The sequence below is a fragment of the Aptenodytes patagonicus genome, chromosome 12 (genome assembly GCF_965638725.1).
Source record: "Aptenodytes patagonicus chromosome 12, bAptPat1.pri.cur, whole genome shotgun sequence".
NCBI lineage: Eukaryota > Metazoa > Chordata > Aves > Sphenisciformes > Spheniscidae > Aptenodytes > Aptenodytes patagonicus.
Window position 1 is genome coordinate 2,012,247 of NC_134960.1, and position 18,131 is coordinate 2,030,377.

The 18,131-nt window shown below is 48.2% G+C and overlaps 2 protein-coding genes across 10 annotated transcripts in view; one reads left to right on the forward strand and one right to left on the reverse strand.

The window, feature by feature from the left end:
- SHROOM1 (shroom family member 1) overlaps nucleotides 1-4,198 on the forward strand; it is a 39,812-nt gene extending 35,614 nt beyond the window's left edge. For 8 of the 9 annotated variants that reach the window (XM_076349743.1, XM_076349745.1, XM_076349744.1 and 5 more), the window contains 3 exons: nucleotides 181-331; nucleotides 1,588-1,860; nucleotides 3,609-4,198. In XM_076349743.1, coding sequence (XP_076205858.1) covers nucleotides 181-331; nucleotides 1,588-1,860; nucleotides 3,609-3,863 — 679 coding nt within the window. In that variant the 3' untranslated portion in view covers nucleotides 3,864-4,198. The remainder of the gene's footprint in view (nucleotides 1-180; nucleotides 332-1,587; nucleotides 1,861-3,608) is intronic. The other variant, XM_076349746.1, reaches the window with a different exon arrangement.
- Nucleotides 4,199-13,483: 9,285 nt separating this feature from the next.
- On the reverse strand, nucleotides 13,484-16,606 carry SOWAHA (sosondowah ankyrin repeat domain family member A). Its single transcript, XM_076349749.1, has one exon. It carries the CDS (start codon nucleotides 16,604-16,606, stop codon nucleotides 15,284-15,286), a length of 1,323 nt encoding a protein of 440 aa, XP_076205864.1. The 3' UTR covers nucleotides 13,484-15,283.
- Between the last annotated feature and the right edge of the window lie 1,525 nt (nucleotides 16,607-18,131).

The window sequence follows — 18,131 nt, forward strand, 5'->3', positions numbered from 1 at the left end:
GGCTGTGACAAACCTGGGCTGCAAATCTTTTGCTCTATATCTTTTAAAAACTTAGAAAAATTGCTGCTGTGAGAAAGGAGGAGAGTGATTCTGAAGTCAAGATGCATAAAAACACGAACACGATGTTTGTGAACAAAACTCTAAGTGTTTGCCACAGGTATTTATTTTCTGTTCCAATAGCAGGAAAAGTAGTAAAGATGCAACAGAAGAATGTCCTGTATCTGACCACAATGCCAAGCAAAGGAGCGAAGATCCTACCTCTGAGGGAAACCAAGTCCTGGATAGGAGCAGAGACAGCACAAACGACCTAGATGACATCACGTCTAAGAAAGTATGTAGATGACCATCAGAGGAACCGCTGTTTCTTCACCACGACAAAGAAGTTATTATTAATGTCAGATACGTTACTGTGGATATTTTTATTCATGACTTTTATCCCAATGATAATGTTTCACAGATAACTTTGAATCCATTTTTGCCGGTAGGTGAAGTCCTGACAAATTGGCATATTGCTTGCAAATGGTGATGCTTAAATCCTGCCTGGTTTGGTTCAGATCTCCTCCCACATACGTCTCCTCTTCAGCAGGTTACCGGGGATGGGCTGTATCTGGAACAAGCACGCCGGGTTGGTTATACATTTCCTTGCAAGGCCAGCTCCTGTGCAGCAGCTCACTCACAATTTAACACTCAAATCTGGTCTCAAAATCTGTAAAATTCATTACAACTGGCAGCCTAAATAAGAAATATTTTTTACTCTGAGAGAACTGGCAGCAGTGTCTGTACACTACAGTGCCCTCTTAATTTCCATATGTGCAGGGAATAGAGGTAGCTTGGACATAGCTGGACTACGAGAGAGAGACGGCAGCTTGGAAGGGCAATACGTAGCTTTGAAGAATTAGATAATTTTTTTTTTCCCTGTAGAAACCTGGCCGTGCTCCATCCCAGGTAATGACAATCTGCCTTCCTCAAACTCCTCCTGCTGTGCGTGTGGTGATATTTTTCATTACTCAGTGTCTAACTGCTGCTCCTGTTCACGGTGGTGTTGGCTGATTTCCAAAACAGCCGATAGGGTTCTTCTCCCGCTCCGGTCTCGGGGCCTTTTTCCATATCAACATTTCTGTATGAAACAGCCTCCTCCGCTCGCTTCGCTACCCAGGCACTGTGGCTTGCTTGAATCACCCGTGGAACTGACTTCTTCTGTGTATATTATAAATGAAATTCCAGTCAGTTCTTGTAAAGCTTGGTAACAGAGCTGTGACTTCATGCTCATGTCTTAGAGCATAACCGTGTGTAGTCATGTTGTAATCTTTATTGCAGTTCACTTCTGACTGATTGGAAGCTCTCTGAGCTAGGGATTATATCACCAGTTAAGGCGATTACCAGTAATTTGCTTTTCAGAGTTTGAGAATGAAGTACAACTTAGAAAACCTTTCTTTTTTTTCTTTTCCTTTCCTAGAGCTTAAAATTATTTTAAAAGTCCAAAATTTGGCAAAGACGATGTGAGGAAAATCCATTCTCTAGAAATGATATGGATTCTCTTTGGCAATAACAGCTTTCTATGATTTTTTTTTTTTTTCCCCTTTGCAGCTGGAACTCATCTCCAGTCTCCGGTCAAAGCTGCAGACCCTGTGGGAGGAAAGGGAGCTCGTCCTCTCCGAAGCCAGGGAGTGCGCCGAGCGAGGCGAGGAGCTGGAGGCAATGGTGCAGGACGTCTGCAAGCCCAATGAGTTTGAGCGCTACATGATGTTCATTGGTGACCTGGAGAAGGTTGTGAGCCTCTTGCTCTGCTTGTCCAGCCGCCTTGCCCGAGTCCAAAACGCCATGAGGAGGATCGATGGCAATACAGATGCTGAGGAGAAGGTGAGTGACAAGCGAGCAAGATAATTTAACTTTTGTTCGCTTCTTTCCAGGTGGGGCTGTGCTCGCCTCATTTGTCTGACCGCTCTAAACAGGAGTTGTAAATCATACATGAATCCCAACCAGCCGTTGCCCAGGCAGTGTTTAGTACCACGCATCGGGCTGTGTCTCCACGGCCGAAGCAGAGCGGACCTCTGGTGTGGACCACAGGTCCAGTGCTGGAGAACAGAGGTGCAGTGAGCTCTGCAGCTGGGTGCTGGGGTGGCAGCAGCAGCAAAACCCTCAGGGGTCTGAACCAGAGGGGGTTGGCCTTTGAACCCTCGGGCTGCTCCCTGTGGAGTAGCTCCAAGCCTGTGCTTTTTGGGTTTTGTTCCCACCACCCCACCCCCCGGTAATTCCAGTGCGGTAATTACTGCCTTTTGAAATCGTGTTTCACTTAATGGGCTTGTCTTAATTATAGCGAGCAGGAAGAAGATGTGGTCGCAACTTGAGATAAAATTCCCTGTAGTTTAACTCAACTAGCCAATTTTGCTGGAAAATTAGGAATTGTCTCATGTCACCAGGAAATCTTTTCAAGTCTGAAATACACTTTTTTGCTAGAGAAGACAAGCCAAATTTATCCCAGGAATGATGCTTTCCTGCTGTCCTTACTGCTTTTAGACATGTTTTTATCAATACAATACCTGCTGTTATCTCTCATTTGGAAATCAGAAAAGCACAGAGTTAGGAAAACTGGGATTTCCTGGAGCTGTGCTGCTGCCGACCTGTGGCTCTAGAGGTTTATCGCAGTTCACATGCAGAACGGCACTAAAAGAGTCCTGCCCTGCAGTGTGATATGGAGAATCAGGATCTACCCGCTCCAAAATGTCAGTCGTGTTAACGTGAATAATTTTGAGCAGCATTTCACACTGACTTTGGCTTTGTGGTTGGCAGGGGGGCTGCTGTTTCTTTACTGTTACGTTTATACTCTTCATAGTAAATGCACTAAAATAATTTATTCAAGAATTTGAATAACATGCTCAATAAAGACTTGGTTGTGTGCCAGCATTTTTACAACCATCTCCCAGTCGCTGCAATTGCCCCGAGGTTAGCAAGACCAGCAGTCTCAATCTTTGACTCCATTTTTAGGGTGTCGATGGTGACCGTTGCTCTATGTTATATTTATGGACACGGTCGTGAAGCTGGACATTTTCCAGCAGTGCTATCCCTGTGAAAATCATTACAGCTGAAAGGGAATTAGCTAGAATGTGAAAGGTATTAAAATCCTGTAGAACAGGCAAGGCTTGATTCTTGTGGGTTTGTTAAAAAGAAGCCTTTAATGAACAGTTACTGTCTGCATCAAAGTTCCTTTATCACAGGTACCTTTTAATAGAAGTCACACTATCTTTTTAATATGACAGTGGCACTCTGGCCACACACAACTCACAAAATACAAAGATATGTGCCTTAAAGAGCTTCTAATTGAATGAAGATGGATACAGGATACTTACAATTACCGGAATGTTAAGTATATTGATTTTTTTCCTGAGGGCAGCATGGAAGAAGTGAGCCTTGATGGGGTTTACTGGGTGTCTTTACCTTACAAGCCACAAGAATGAGTAATTCAATTGAGAAAAAAACTCATGTGGAACACAAAGCCCACAAGAGGAAGTAATTAAACTAAATCGACTGTGGCTTCCAAATGAAGATCTACAGTCTGCCAGAAATGATGAGTTTTCATAGTGTGCTGCTTTGTTTTTCCATCCTATTAGCAATCGCTGAACGAACGGCACAAGCTCTTGTCTAGACAGCGGGAAGATGCAAAAGATCTGAAAGAGAATCTAGATCGTAGGGAAAGAGTGGTCTCCGGTATCCTTGCCAAATACCTGACTGACCAGCAGCTCCAGGACTACCGACGCTTTGTTCAAGTCAAGACCTTCTTGCTGATTGAACAGAAGGACCTCGAAGAGCAGATTAAATTTTTCGAAGAACAAATAGAAAATCTTGAGAAAAGCATCCCCCTCTAATCCCCGCCAGCAGGCCATCCGTCTGTACACATCGTGACTTGTGACGCTTCCCTGGAAATCCCCACGTGCTCGGTTTGGTGAACTCCTGCAATCCCGTTAGCGCCACAGTATTGACAAGTGCTTAGATGCTCTGGGGATGCTCTAGGCACACACTGGACGTGCCTTCCCCTTTGGACAGGCCAACTGACAGCATCTTACAGTATGTAGCAGACCGCATTTTGGAAATGACTGATAGGATGTGTTGCTCCTATTAACTTGGCATGTATTTCCCCTTCTTGTTGTCTGTCCATCTGTTTCCAGATTGACATAATCTCAATAAAAGAACGATACAAATATTTTCCTCTTGTCGGTGGGTTGAGTGTTTGAAATGAAAAATGATGTGGGTGTTCAAATTTGAATTGGAGATTGCACAAAGCCGTAGGAAATGTCATGGACCATTTCGGTGAAACTCCTGCACTCGTTTCGACTGTTTATATGTATGACATAGTAAAAATACACTGTGATGGAAGAGAATAATTATTGCCTTTCTTGGCAGTTGCCACCCATGAGTCTTTCCTGGCTCTCTGTAATCCCGGTAGGCTGTTCAGTAGTGGGTCTTACAAGGGCAGAAAAAAGGGTGGTCTGCGTTGGCATAGACTAGCAAAAAAGGCAGTCGGTGATGAAGACTTAAATGAACGCTTTTGGGAATGATAAACTCTGAGCTTATTCCTGCACAGTCGTTTGCAAAGTCCTTGCTATGCTTTCAAAGTGTTTATTTTTCAAGCAGCGTCTCCAGGGGGTTGGTTTTAGGTAGTTTTCAATTGTCAGCATGTGCAAGAAGTGCTGAACGTGGGGGGGAAGCTCTGCTGCAGAGTGAGGTAGGTGGGACGAGTGGAGGAAATCATTCAGTTTCAATGAGGCTTTATACAAATCCCTCGGCAAAAATCTTTTAAACTAACGTTGCGTGTTGAGTCAAACCAGTGATGTTGCTGTAGTTAAAATTCGAGTGTTTTGTTTGTTCGTTTTTAAGTATTCGGTGAGAGGAATATACCTAGACTATGCATGAGGCGGCTACTAATACAACGCAGGTTTCTTCCACAGGCAAAATAGATGTTCATTGTTCCACGATGACAGGTTATATGAGGAAATGTTTTACTAGTGGCGTGCGTCCTGACGACGGTAAGTATCATCACCACTGAGAGAAACTGTCCTGTTCCTGAGGCATCTTCTCCTTTGGGATTGCAGGAGCTTTCAATAACACAACCACCCAGAATGGGGAATCGACGTGGGTTTAAATTGGTGGTTTGGGTTCGTTTTACCTCAGATCACGTTCTTCATCTGAGTTGACGCACGGGGCAACATGAATGAACTGATCAAGAAATGACAGCATACGAAAAGGAGACCGCTGTACGCATTCTGCCTGAGCGATGTTTAAGGACAACTTGCCAACACTCCTACCTGCTGAAAGAGGGCACCGGAGAGGGTACGGCGTGCTGCACTTGCCCATGAGCAAACTGAGAAGTGTCCTGGGAGTTACACGACAGTGCAATGAAGCACAAATAGCTTGCCAGGCTCCGAGGTTGTCAGCTGCTCTGTATTTGTCTTCAGAATAAACGAGTGTATCACCAGGTGCTGTCCAGAATCCAGCAAAGCAGCATGGTTCTGTTCTAGGTTTGCATATTTACACAGAAGTTACTCGTATCTATAGCCCTGCTCACATTTCAAGAGAAACAACATAGTGCCCTGAGTAAGGCTGCGAAGACTTGGCATCAGAATTCAGTTCTGTGATGGGTACCAAGTATCAGTAAATGTATTTGAAATAAAGTGTGCAAGTGGGTGGTATATAGCAAAGAGTAGTTTTGTGAATATTAACATTTTGTTCCCGTGATCTGAACAAAATAGACGGTGCTTAGTGCTGAAAACAGTTTCACTGGGCACAGGTAACTCCAGGAGTGCAGTGACCAAGCTGCCGCGTGTACTGTGGTTATTGCCATTAGCGTGGGGAAAAATGGCCAGACACTGTAGATCCTGTGAGTAGATCTGCCCAGTGGTTCTCAGAAGGCCAGAAGTATCAGGCTTTTAATAGGTAAATCTGAAAGCTGCCTTTTGAAAATGGTCTTTAAAATAACAGACGTGATGCTAACGGAATCAACGGAGAATTTAAAAAACATGAGCTATGTTAAATGAGCTGTTTGCATTATTTGAGAAGCCTGACTTGAAGGTGCACTCTATTATTATTATTCCTAGCTGAGGAGAATCCACCTGGTTGGAAATAAACGTTTGATAATTGAAGCTAATGCTTACCTTTAAGGGAAAGAATGGGTCTGCCCTGTTTAGTTTCTCTTATCTTTTTGGTCTTTGCGTCATGGGGAGGATGGTTGCTGCTCCTACCACACTGGCATTCACAGGTATGCTTCAAAGAGCAACAATTAGAAATAACTTTTCGTCTGTTTTCCAAAAAGTCACATATCCGTGCCCCTTGTTACTTTGTTAGAACTGTGAATTTCAGGCAAAGTGAAAAATGGATACAGCGATGACATCGAAACCTCTTTGCTGGCAAGCAGAACCCCCCTTCCCAAAGCACGAGCAGGTTTGGATTGTCAGGTGGGTCTCGGTTTTGATATCGATCATATGTTATCGATTTATTACCAGGGGCCAAGCCCAAGGTAATGGTTGTAGTTCACACTGGACCCAAGTCACGTGCAGCATTCCTGGCACACCGACATACTAAGATGTGGGCTTTTAAAATCAGTCTGATGTGCAAATGCAAATAATGATTTAACCTGATCCCATCTTAAGAGCTTCACAGAGGGTCCTTTTTTAATAGCTAGGAGCAGCCCTGTGTCCCTGTGAGACTGGTGAAAGCCTCTTTGGTTACTCAAAATCGCAGCCATTACCTGCAGGAGAAAGGGATGCTCCCTGTTCTTAGCGACGGGCTTGCATCTCCTTCTGGCAGCGTGGAGTGGCACTGAGGTGGCACGTGCTGGCCAAGAGCTCCCTCTCTAGAGGGCCATGCTCCTTCTTTCTCAGCTGCTGGGAGAAAGGACCACATCAGGCAGGTGGTGTCCACATCCTCCGGGTGATCTTCTTGTCTTCACGTCAGTTTAAATTATTCGCTTAAAATTCTTTCTCTGAAGTGGAGCTTGCAAACTGAGCTTGTTTGTGGGGCTTGCAGGACGCTGTCCCAGTGAGTGAGACCTTGAATCATCCTGCAGCTCAGCCAGTTTTACATACGGTAAACGTCCCTCTCTGCTCCGCTCAGCTGTAGTCTTTAGAAGTACAGACTGAAGTCAAGAAATGGTTTAAGTTACCTGCTTTTGAATCCTATATGGGGAAAAAAGAGGGGTTGCCTTTTTCTTAAGGTTTAGTATTTAAAGCACTAATTATGTCCCCATGCCAATAACCATCACTTACGTGGCAGCTTTTCCCCAACTTCAAGTCATGCAGTTTAGCTGATACCCCCTTAACTTTATTCTGGGGAATAACATGAGAAGACTTCATATTCCAGCCTAAGCTGCCTGAAGAGCTCTATAAACAGACACATTTCCCACAGCCTTCCCAGGCTCTCCCTTCTCCAGCCGTGGTGGCCCCTTCCACGGGTTCCTGCAGCAACAGTGAGAACAAAACCCCAAGTACCTGCAGGCATCTGCCATTGCTGCAGCGCGGAGGCAGCCGACCCGGGCCTCGGCCGGCACCGCTGCTGAGTTCACGCAGCTCCCCCTGTTTCTTCTGCCTTCCTTTCCTCCCTCCTGGAGAGCAGAAGCCACGATGGCCAGGAATGCAGAGCACCTTCTTTTTACAACACTGTGATCCCACACTGCTCCAGACAGATTTTTCTGACCCTATACGGGCAGGAGACAAATTTAACACCTGAGCTGTAAATAGCAGTAACCGGTGGTGGTCTTTGGGAAGCAGATCTTGCAAATGTGAGGATTATGGAAACGAAACCCTGCGCGGTGCTTGTACGTTATTGCTATTAATACCACTCCTCACTAACCTTCCGTTTGTGACTTCTCCAGCAATGATGCTGAGTTGCCTCTGCCCAGCCTGCGTTAGACCAGGGAAGCCTTAATGCTCTGCTGCTCTTGCCAGCTGCTGCCCAGAGCCCTGGAAAGCTCTTGGCTTCCAGGGGCTTCGGGGCCTTGGCAATTCACCAGTGCTGAGACCTGCTGAGCTGCTTCTTATGCAAACAAAGTCAGGTGTGTGTGTGTGTGTGTTAGGGGAATGTAAGGAATGACGGAGCTCCCTGACCCCCTGGGGAGAGCAGGCAGGAAACCCCAGCTGCTGCCCAGCCGCAGGCAGCGGAACGCTTGGGAGTCTCCTGTTGCAGCCCGCAAGCCTAATACTTCCTTAACATCCCAGGTTAGAAGGTAACGTGACCCCACCACCATCAGAGGAGTGCTATCGGTGAGCTGTCTGTATGACTTAATTACAGCTACATCCAGGAGAATGCAAAACAGTAGTGCCAGGGAGAAGGAAGAAGGTGAAATAGGCAAAATGGAAGAGCCTGGGTCTCCCCCGTGGGGTGCTGGCTGGGGGGAGGCTGGGGGGATTCCAGGAACGATCTCTCTAACTCATTTGGCCATCCACGCACAAGCGGTGTGGGGGAAGAAACTGCAGTAGTTTATGTTTTGCTAAGCAAAAGCAGGTGGGCCTGATTTCAGGATAAAAAGATACCTTTTATTGCCTAGAGCCAGAGAGATGAGCACACGTTACAGGTGTGGGGTAGAGCAAGTGGTCAGTGGAAGCAGACAGTGCATCGTGCCCATCTGACAGTGTCTTGGCAGCAATTGCAGGGATTTTAGACGTAGCGGCTCATTTAGAGTTTGATTTAACACCCACTGCAATGCGTGGGAGTCGCTGCTGGATCGGGAGCTGCTGTTCCAGCCTCTCAGGCACTAAATTGAAGGATTTTAATTTATTTTTTTTAAACCCCAGCCTCATTTTCTTCACTGGGGCATTATGCTGTGGGACTTTGCATGTGGAGCTAATTAAGGAATGGAGGGGTGAAGTGGTTAATATAAATGTACTCTGCAAAAGATCTATTTGGTGCTTGTGAGAGCTGCGTTTAATGAGTAGAAGGATGTTCTCTCTGCTTTGGGAATTCATGGCAACCATCTGAATAAAATTTTAAAAATAAACTCAGAGCAGCATTGCAAAGCTAATCTTCTACGCCTGAAGGGAGCCCACATATACATTAAAGAATAATCAGGCTGTAGGAATCGTGCAACCTCTGGGCTTCACCAAATGCACTCAAGAAGCAGCACATGAATTTCACTGCTAAACAAGGAGAGGCATCAAAGGTTATCAGAGAGACTCTAAAATGTCACGTGAGCCTTGAAGCTGAGTCATCCACGGAGAGAAAATATGGGCTGAACTGATAGTCTCGATTTAGAGAATAAGAGACACTTCTAAAAATGTGTATGAACAGCCAGAGGTCTTTCTAATGGCCTTCAGCCCGTGATGTAAGGAGAAGAACATCCCAAACTACCTCAAGAAGGAACCGCTGTGTCAGCAGTGAGCCCGCAGTGCCTGCTGCGCTTCTCAGCTGGGGTCTCTTGCCTCATCTGGAGGGTCTCAAGGTGGTGGGGATGGAGGTGGAGGAAGGAAACAGGATGAAAGGAATTCCTCCTGGGAAATAGTGGTTTGGCTTTGGCTGGAAACTTGTGCTCTCAGATGAAGAAAGAGTAACGCTTTACCCGGGGCAAAGACAGAGCGAAGTCCTACCCAGGCAGGGAAAGCTGAACACTGCCAGCATAATTTTTGTGGTGTACATCCCTAGTTTTTTCTTCACAGAAAGGGAAAAAGACATCATAAAGTTGTGCTAATATTAACAGTACGGATCTATTTTGCCTGGGCTCAGAGGCAGATTATTGTTTCAATTTAAGATCGGGGCTTTTTTCACCACAGTAATAATAAAAAAACCCAAAACCCTGAATGTATTGAGCTGAAAGGATTCAGATTCGCAGCGCTGTGCGACGGCCGAGCAAACCCCGCGTGGACGGAGGCAGCGCAGCTTTGCCTGCAGACGGTGGCTGTAGCGAGGCTGGAGCTTGCCCGGCCGTGGTGGTGGTCCACGCAGCGCCTTGACGTGCCGGTCCCGCTGAGGATTGTGACACAGAACCAGCACGTTTTCAGCACACTGTTGCAACATCGTGGGCAGGGTTTGAGCGCGGTATTATCACCACCACAGACCCTTGAAATCTGTGCTTTGTTTCAAGCCTGATAAAGCACAGACACGCGAACTCTTGGCAGTGGCTGCCTCAAGTCAGCCAGCAAAAGGAAGGATGCTGCGGCGGCCAATTCAAACAGGATGAAGAGACTATGCAAGATGATGGGTGCGTGGCGAGACACGAGGTGGGGGCTCGGGAGGTGAGCGGCTGGGTGCAGCTCTGGCTGCGCGTCCTGTGTGTTTTCAGAGAAGTTGCCAAGGCTCGGGCTAGCTTAGGGGGTGTTACTGGCAGAGCTGCTGCGGTAAATCCTGTCCCAGCCCCTGTGCTGGGTAGATACACTCAGATTGGCCAGAAAATCTTATTTGCTGGTATGTTTTATTCCACTTGAGGAATGGTGCAAGTTCTACACAGAGAAACAGCCTTTCCCTTGTATAATCTGCGTTTCTACCAGGAGCATTTGTTGATACATATTTACCCAAAAATGCTTTGCGATGCAATTGGCTTTTTTGGTTTTTTATTGTTAATGTCCTTTTCAGGGGCAGCGAGTAGGACCAGACTGCTTCCGATGGGGGCTGCGCTGCGTGCTTCTACAGCAGGTCTGTATTCGAAATCTTTGCAGGTGTCACGGTGTTGATCAGTGGAATGAGTTTGGTGAGAGCAGTTTATCTATCTCTAAATGCTTTTTTTGAACTAGTCTAGGTTATCTGGCAAAGCCACTCTCTTACCGCAGGCAGCTGCAGACACATTAGAAAGTGTCTCCTGATGGGACTTTTCCAGCAATTCACTCCAAAAGGGACAGTAGGTGACCAGCCACCATCGTTCAACGACCAGCAGTTGGTGATGGTTCGGCTCAGGGTTGCGCACGCAGTATAAGGGCTGTGCTTAATGACTTGCTTTGTCTTACAAATTAGTGAAATAAACTTTGGAACTGGAATAGAAAATGAATGTTCCTCATTACGATGCAGAGCTTTTGATCTGTGTCGTCCTGCTCTGTCCCTGTTCTCCCCCTGAAACAAACAAACGCCATGCTGTTCGTGCCCATGCTACGTGCTGGCCAAGTCCCCGTTAACAACCTCTTAATTTGAGGGGTCCCACATTAGTACAAATCACTGGGAAGAGCAAAAACTGCCACGCTGCCATTTTACTCAGATTAACATGAGAATCAGGAAGCAAATGCGTCCAAGGAATGTAGATCCTGGTGGAAATGCGCAGAGCGGGAGGAGAAGCAATGGGGAATTAGGGGACTGTCTCGAACGGCCTCCTCTACCTTCAGCTGGTGGTCGCAACTGCTGTTGGGTCTGTTGGAGTTACTCAGCGACTCTTCTGCTGAACCTTGGTTTTGTGACGAAGCCGAAATCTCATAAAGACTCCTTTGCAGTGCGGGAGCGGCGTTTCCTGGGGCTTTTGTAGAACAGGCGTTTCTCTGCGGCACTCACAAGGGAATGGAGGCGGCCAAAAATCTATTTGAGCCTGACCGTGACTGCACTGCCTCATGCTGCTCGAACAGCCGCATCCAGGAGGACAAAGTCTGTCCCTTTGTATAGAAACGCGGCTTGAAGCTTGTTTGCAAACCTCTTCAGTGCAGGTTTTTGAGCTGATATTCCTCAGAACAAAACGTGCTGAGGAACGGACGAACCGAGTTATCTTTAGAAAGGCGGACTGAGCCAGGGTCAAACATTAGCTTTGCTGATCTCTGATGCTGCTAAACTAAAATCCGAGCCAGTTTTATTTGCGTAGGTGCTCCACTGAACGCGCAGCCTTCACAGGCTGTGGATGATGCTGCTTGTGCTGCCTACAGATCTAAAAAAATTATCTTGATTTTGATTTGGAATATCAGTACTGTGTGCTTCAAAGAAGTGACCAAGGTGATTATCTCCGTTTTACAGCAGGAAAACTGAGACGGGGCAAGCAGGCAGACTCGTAACCAAGGCAAAATACAGCCCCGAGCTCCCTGATCCCGCTCCTGTGCCTTATCCACACCCTCCATCTCCAGCCTTCTGCAGCTGCCAGCCTTCCCCCACCACGTAAGCGATCTCCACAGGGCAGGAGTGGAGCCCAGAGGGGATGGAGTTTTTTGGTTTTATCCTCTCCTGCCATCAGCTTTGACGGCGCGGAAGGCAGCTCCCAGCTGGGCCAGAGGTTCAAAAGGCTGTTTGCCCAGCCCGTGGCGCGTGTGCTGCCGCAGAGCCCCTGCCCTGGGCCAGCGCACTGACGGGAGCTGCAGTCCTCTTCTCGGCTCTGTCGCTTGTGAAAGCGTCCTGGCTAAACTTCACAGCTCTCACTCATTCACGTGAAAATCCTACCGCGGTCAGCCAGATCTGGGCTTGACACAGTGAAATTAAGGAGAATCAATCAAGCTGAGGGATTCATAAAACAGTCCTAGCCTTCGTTTCTGCCAAGAAAACACTCCCATGATTGTCCTGCAGCGTCCCTTCCAGAGTGTAAATGGCAACATAGGAAACCAAGACCCAGAAAGGCCGACGGACTGGTTTTACTTCCAACTAAAGGCAATATATATCCTTGTAAGATTACAGCAGTGCATTCTCAATACCTCTCAGTATTTGTTTGCACCTGAAGTCGTACAGCACTGGCTATGCTAATCACAGCCTGCCTAAATACTATCTTTTCCTTAATCTGCTCAACAAGGAGGAGGAATGAGCTGAGTCACCGCACAAACTTTTGTTGGCAGAGCCTGGCCCACCCCACCCACAGCACCCGACCTTGCGAGCTCCCCACCTTGGTGTTGCAACCTTCCTACCAAGCCTCCGAGCACCTCCCTGGGGAATGCTGTAAGGGCGAGAGCTCTCTTGTTCTTGCTGGGTACTTTTCTACCGCACTAGCTCATTGCTGTGATGCCTCCGAGGAAGGAGTACTGCAGAATTTCCTTGATGATACATGTTGCAATGAAGTCTTATCTCAGCCGTGACTTCTTGCTTTTCCTTTGGCACAACAATACAGGAGCAACAAAACCTTCTCCCTACCTTCCTTATGGTGAAGTCATAACCACGCTTTACAGGTTGGTAGGTTGTTGTTTTTTTTTTTTTAAACAGAAGACACTCCATCCCTGAACCCTGCCTCTGACTCAAGTAGGTTTTACTCAGAATTAGGACTAAAAAATCAGCTATGTGATTTGAACAAGTATCAAGCATATATCCATAACTAAAGAACAAACTTCCCAATAAGATGGAGTCAAACTGGAGAGTGTTTCCAATTCACACAGAAACGGAACGCTTTTACCAGGCAGCGTCAGTCCTGCCAGTGCCTCAGATGCAACACGAACGCACATGCATGCTTCTGTGGTTTCAGGAAATACAGAAAAAAAAAAGTGTTTAATGTTGGTAAACTTGGAAAGGCTTTTTAAAACAGAGCGACAGACTTTTTTTTTTCCCTGGAACTCTGCGAGCTGACACAGTGCAGCACGAATCAAGGTTTTAAATGACACAATGTCAATGGTCACACCAACAGCTATGGAGCAAATAGGTTTTTATTTTTTTTTTAAACCCTACTCGAGGTATAGAAGTCATGAGGTGCTTGATCATTAACGTTTGCTTAACAACTTAATTAGTTCAATACGGAAGCAGACTGGTGCAGAATAATCCAGTCACTTCCGAGAGCAGGTGGATCAGAGACCCCTCTGCAATCGCCCATTACGCTCACAACAAATGTCACCAACTCCAGGGACTTCAGGGAGAATGTTTTAAAGTAAAAGAGGGCAGTGCCTCCACCTGCAGCATTCCTTGCGTTTGGGAGAAGCCAGTTACAGCCAATTAGAAGTACTAGGCTTAATTCAAGGCTGAAAAAAAAACATTCCTGAAGTCACTGACTTGGAAAGAAAGGCAAAGCATGCAAACAAGTGGTTTTGTTTTACAGAAACTGAAACACCTGACGGGGCTGAAAAGCAGAGCAAGCGCAGCATTGCCATCACCTTCGTCACCTCTGAATTATACAGGTTTTTTAGTTATGTTTTTAGAGAAAATGTGATGGTTTAGCAGACTGGCCCCAGGAGTCGGACAGTTTCTGTTCTTAGCTCCACCTCTTCACATTAACTTTAACCAAACAGTAATTAAAAAAATAATAATCATCTCACTGCGAGTGTATTACTTAACCTGCAGTTAGCATGCTTTTTGGAGCTATGTGTAGTTCTATATATAGAACAATTATGTTTATAATATAAAAGAAGAAGAGTTAGTTTTAGGTCAATGATTCATGCTGTCAAGATAAACATTGCTTTAAGAGGTCATGCAGACATTCTATCATGAAACACCCAACATAACGCCCAATTTTTATATTTATTTATTGTAAATAGGTCAAAATCAAAGGCCAAGTTTTAAATAAAAAGAATTGGATATAGGAGCCTAGCTTTGTTTCCAGTTGGCTACTCAGAAACTCTGCAGGATCTGATTCACAGTTTTTCAGTTCTGTTTTTCACTATCAAATATCAACAAGGTTTTTATTCAGATTAAGTGACTGAACTATAGTCAAGTTTAAATGTTCACAGTATCATCAAGACGTGGTTAGTACCACCTGGTTAAGAAGCCTTTCAGGAAGAGAAACAAAATTTAAAATGCTAACCTAGCTTTCAAACTGAGGTAGACAGTCACGGTGACTTGAGTGCTGAGGGTTGGGATATTTTTACTTTTTTAAGCCTGTTCATCTAATAAAATGCTTTAGGCAACAATTGAGATTGTTATGTTAGTATTTCTGATAGCGAGAAACTTTATTTTGAAAAAGTAGACTTTTTTTTTTAAATAGAAATATTCCTCTTCTGTTACCAAAATAATCAGAAACATCATAGAAAACTATGCATCTTTCCTCTAATAATTTAAGCCTGCTATATAACAAGCCATGTTAAAGTAGCCAGCTACCAGCTTGCTGTTCACAGTGTAGAATATGCAATTCTTTACCTTACTTTTGCTCTCCAGCCGAGGAACACAGATCAAGAAGGCTGTACCTTAAGCATTTTAACCTGTCTACACACACAGAGGCTGTTTTAGTTTTTCAACCATTAAGTATAAAGTTTGCGATCTCCACCGATACATCAGCAAGATGGTACATACAGTGTTCATGACGCTCCCTGGGCAGCTCCCTTTCCACAGGCATCTGTGAGGTGGGTTTCATCCAGCGGCCTTTGGAGCCAGACCCTATCACCGATTTAGTTAAACATCCAGAAAGACAGACACGCAGAGAAGAAATCCAAGCTGCTTCTGCGAGAGAAAATCGAGACGCCAGTCACGTTATTAAACAGTTTTGACCCCGAAAAGGCAGAGGCTAGTGGCCAAAGAACAGCTCAGAAACAGGTCTGCGTTTCACGACAACCTCCTCTTCCTCCTCCTCCGCTACCTCGGAGAGGGAGGAATACGAAGGGAAGCCCCCTCTGGTCTTTGGCTTCCTCCTCGGGCCCGTAGTGGCAGCCAGGAGCTTGTTTAAGGACGAGGGCTTCCTTAAACCCTTGGTGAGATCGTAGAAAGCCATGTCATCGGATATGACCCCGAGGAAAGTGCTAGTGGAGCTCAAGATTGAAGCTGCAAGCTTTGTGGTCTTCTTGATGGGCACGGAGGGCTCCACGTTGTGGGGAAGGCTGGGGTCCCCCAGCAAGCGCCTGACTGCAGAGGAGGCCCCTTCCTTTAAGTACTGGTGCGGCTTCTTCCCGCTGTAGTCCCTCAGGTCGGTCTTGGCGTGGTAACCGTAGACGAGCATGGTGATGATCTTCTCCTGGCCGTGTATGGCGGCCAGGTGGAGCGCCGTGTAGCCGCCGTGTGACCTGGCGTCCACGTTGATGCGGGCCCCCCCCTTCTCAGCTGCTCTGATGATATTTGTCACCATGTCGCAGTTGCCGCTCTTGGCGGCCCAGTGCAGGGCGGTGAAGCCCGAGATGAAGTCTCTCCGGGCCGCCAAGCTGGCGTCGCCCAGCAGCAGCCCGTGGAGCTGCTGGGTCCACTGCCCACCGGCCGCCATCACCAGCCACTGGTGCTCGGCCTCCTCCAGGGGCACCGCTGCTGTCTCCTCGCTGGCCCGATGGTTCTTCGGCCCCCGCCGCAGGCCGGGCGAGCGGGACCCAGCCTCCTCCGGCAGCAGGGGTGACAAGGGGGACACCGGCTCCTCAGGCGGCCCCGGGGCGGCGGGGGGCGGCACGCAGCGCACCGGCAGCATGCAGGGCTTGGGGAGCGGCTCCCGCCGGGACCCCCCCGCGCCGGCAGGCAGGGGCACCCCGCCACCGCCGCCCTGGAAGAGGCCCCGCAGCTCGGAGACGGCCCGCTGCGACGACGGCTCCTCGGGGGGCGACGGCGAGAGCCGCCCGGCGGGGACGGGGGCGTCGCCGTCGCCCCCCGGCGCCAGCGCGCCCCCCGGCGGCGGGGCGGCGCGCAGCTCCCGCCGCAGGACGACGAACTTGGCGCCGTCGCGCTCCTTCACCACCGCCACGGCGTTCACCGCCGCCTTGAACCGCGCCCGCCGCTCCGCCCGCGCCGCCGCGTCCCCGCCGGCCTCCACCAGCGGCCGGAAGGTGCTCACCAGCTCGGCGTTGCGCACCCGCCCGCCGCGCTCCCGCAGGAAGCCCAGCACGGCCGCCGGGCTGATGTCGAGCTCCGCCATCCCGCCGCCACAGGTGGTGGAGCCGCCGCCGCGCCCGCCCGCCGACTCCCCGCGGCGGAGGGAGGGAGGGAGGGAGCCCGTCCGCCCGCCCTCGGGGACTCGCCGGGATTCGCAGGCGGGAGGCACCTGCGGCGGCAGCGAGCGCGTCCCCCGCGGCCGCTCCCGCTGAGGTGATCGGGCCGCCCCGCCCCGCCCCGCCCTGCCCGCGCCGCCGCCCCCGTCTGAGGGAGCGGAGCGGCACCGGCGCCTGTCTCCTCCCGCGGGGCGGCGCTGCGGGGGAAGCCGCCCGGCCCCGGCCCCGCGGGCCCCGGAGCCGGTGAGGGGCCGGGCGGGGAGGCGGGAGGTCCGCGGCCTGGGCCGGTCCCCTTTCGCCTTGCCGCGCTAACGTCTCCTTCAGGTGACTGAGGAGACGCGTGTGTGTAAGGTCACGAGTGTATCGGCTCTTCGGAGACTCCCCGGGCAGGGGCAAACGCTTCATTGATTTACTCCTCTTCCAGCTTCCTAAAACGATTATTTTTTTGTTTCAGTAGCAAATAAGCGGTGCAGCTTTGGGTAGAAATCACTGCAAACTCGGGTCTCCGTTCTCTGGGAAGCCTCTGGTGTTCTGCAGGAGCTGCGATTCTACTGGGTTAGTCTCGTGCCTCAAAATAAGTCAGAAGGCAGGTGGATGGGTCAGTCTTTTGAAATACATTCAACTCTGTGTGATGCTATATATAATCATACCTATTCTCTACATGTCTTTTATCTATATTGCATCTACAATGTACATATGTGTATCTATATAAATGTTGAAATCTTTACAACATGCCTGCATCTTTTCATGTACACCTGGAGAAAAGAGAGCTTCTCTTTTTATAAAGAGAGAAGCTGTCTCTGCTGCCACATCAATTACTTCTGCTTAAGCATTTAACATTATCATTGTTCTCTGTTCTACAGGGGAAACAAAAAATCCCAGACAAATGCCTTGCCCCAGGCGAAGGAGTAGGACTGAAGACCTCCTGGAGGGATGACGTTCAGCCTGCAAACTTGTTTTCTCCTCCACTGAGTGTTGCAATTGAGATCGCTAAATCGATTCCTGAATGGCTGAACAGTTTGTCTAGGAAAACAGCAAGAGAGACTGAACACAGAATGAACAGAGTCAGTGTGGTATGAAGACAGATAAAAGTAACTGTCTGTACAAGGATGGATAAGAAAACAGAAAATAGATTCGTTTTTGTTTTCACTGTCTTAGGACTTGAATAAAATGGAGTATCAGCCTGTGCCAAAGTCTCCATTTTGAAGGCAATTCGAGGTGCATCGATCCCCACGCAGTGTGTCTCTCTCCCCTCTCGTTGATGCTGCCCTCCCTTCTGCCTCTTCACACCTTCACTGGTGGTGGAAGAGCCTCTGCCCACAGATTGCTCAGTCTCTCTGGCAGCCTTTCCCTTCTCTCTCCATCTTTGTGCGAATCTCTGAAAAGCTATTTTATCTCTTGCTAACAAGCTGGCGCTGAGACAGTTCCTCAAAATCATTTTGCCACTCTAAT

Excerpts from the sequence above, each read along its gene's own strand:
- SOWAHA (XM_076349749.1), bottom strand. The coding sequence starts at position 16,606 with ATGGCGGAGCTCGACATCAGCCCGGCGGCCGTGCTGGGCTTCCTGCGG.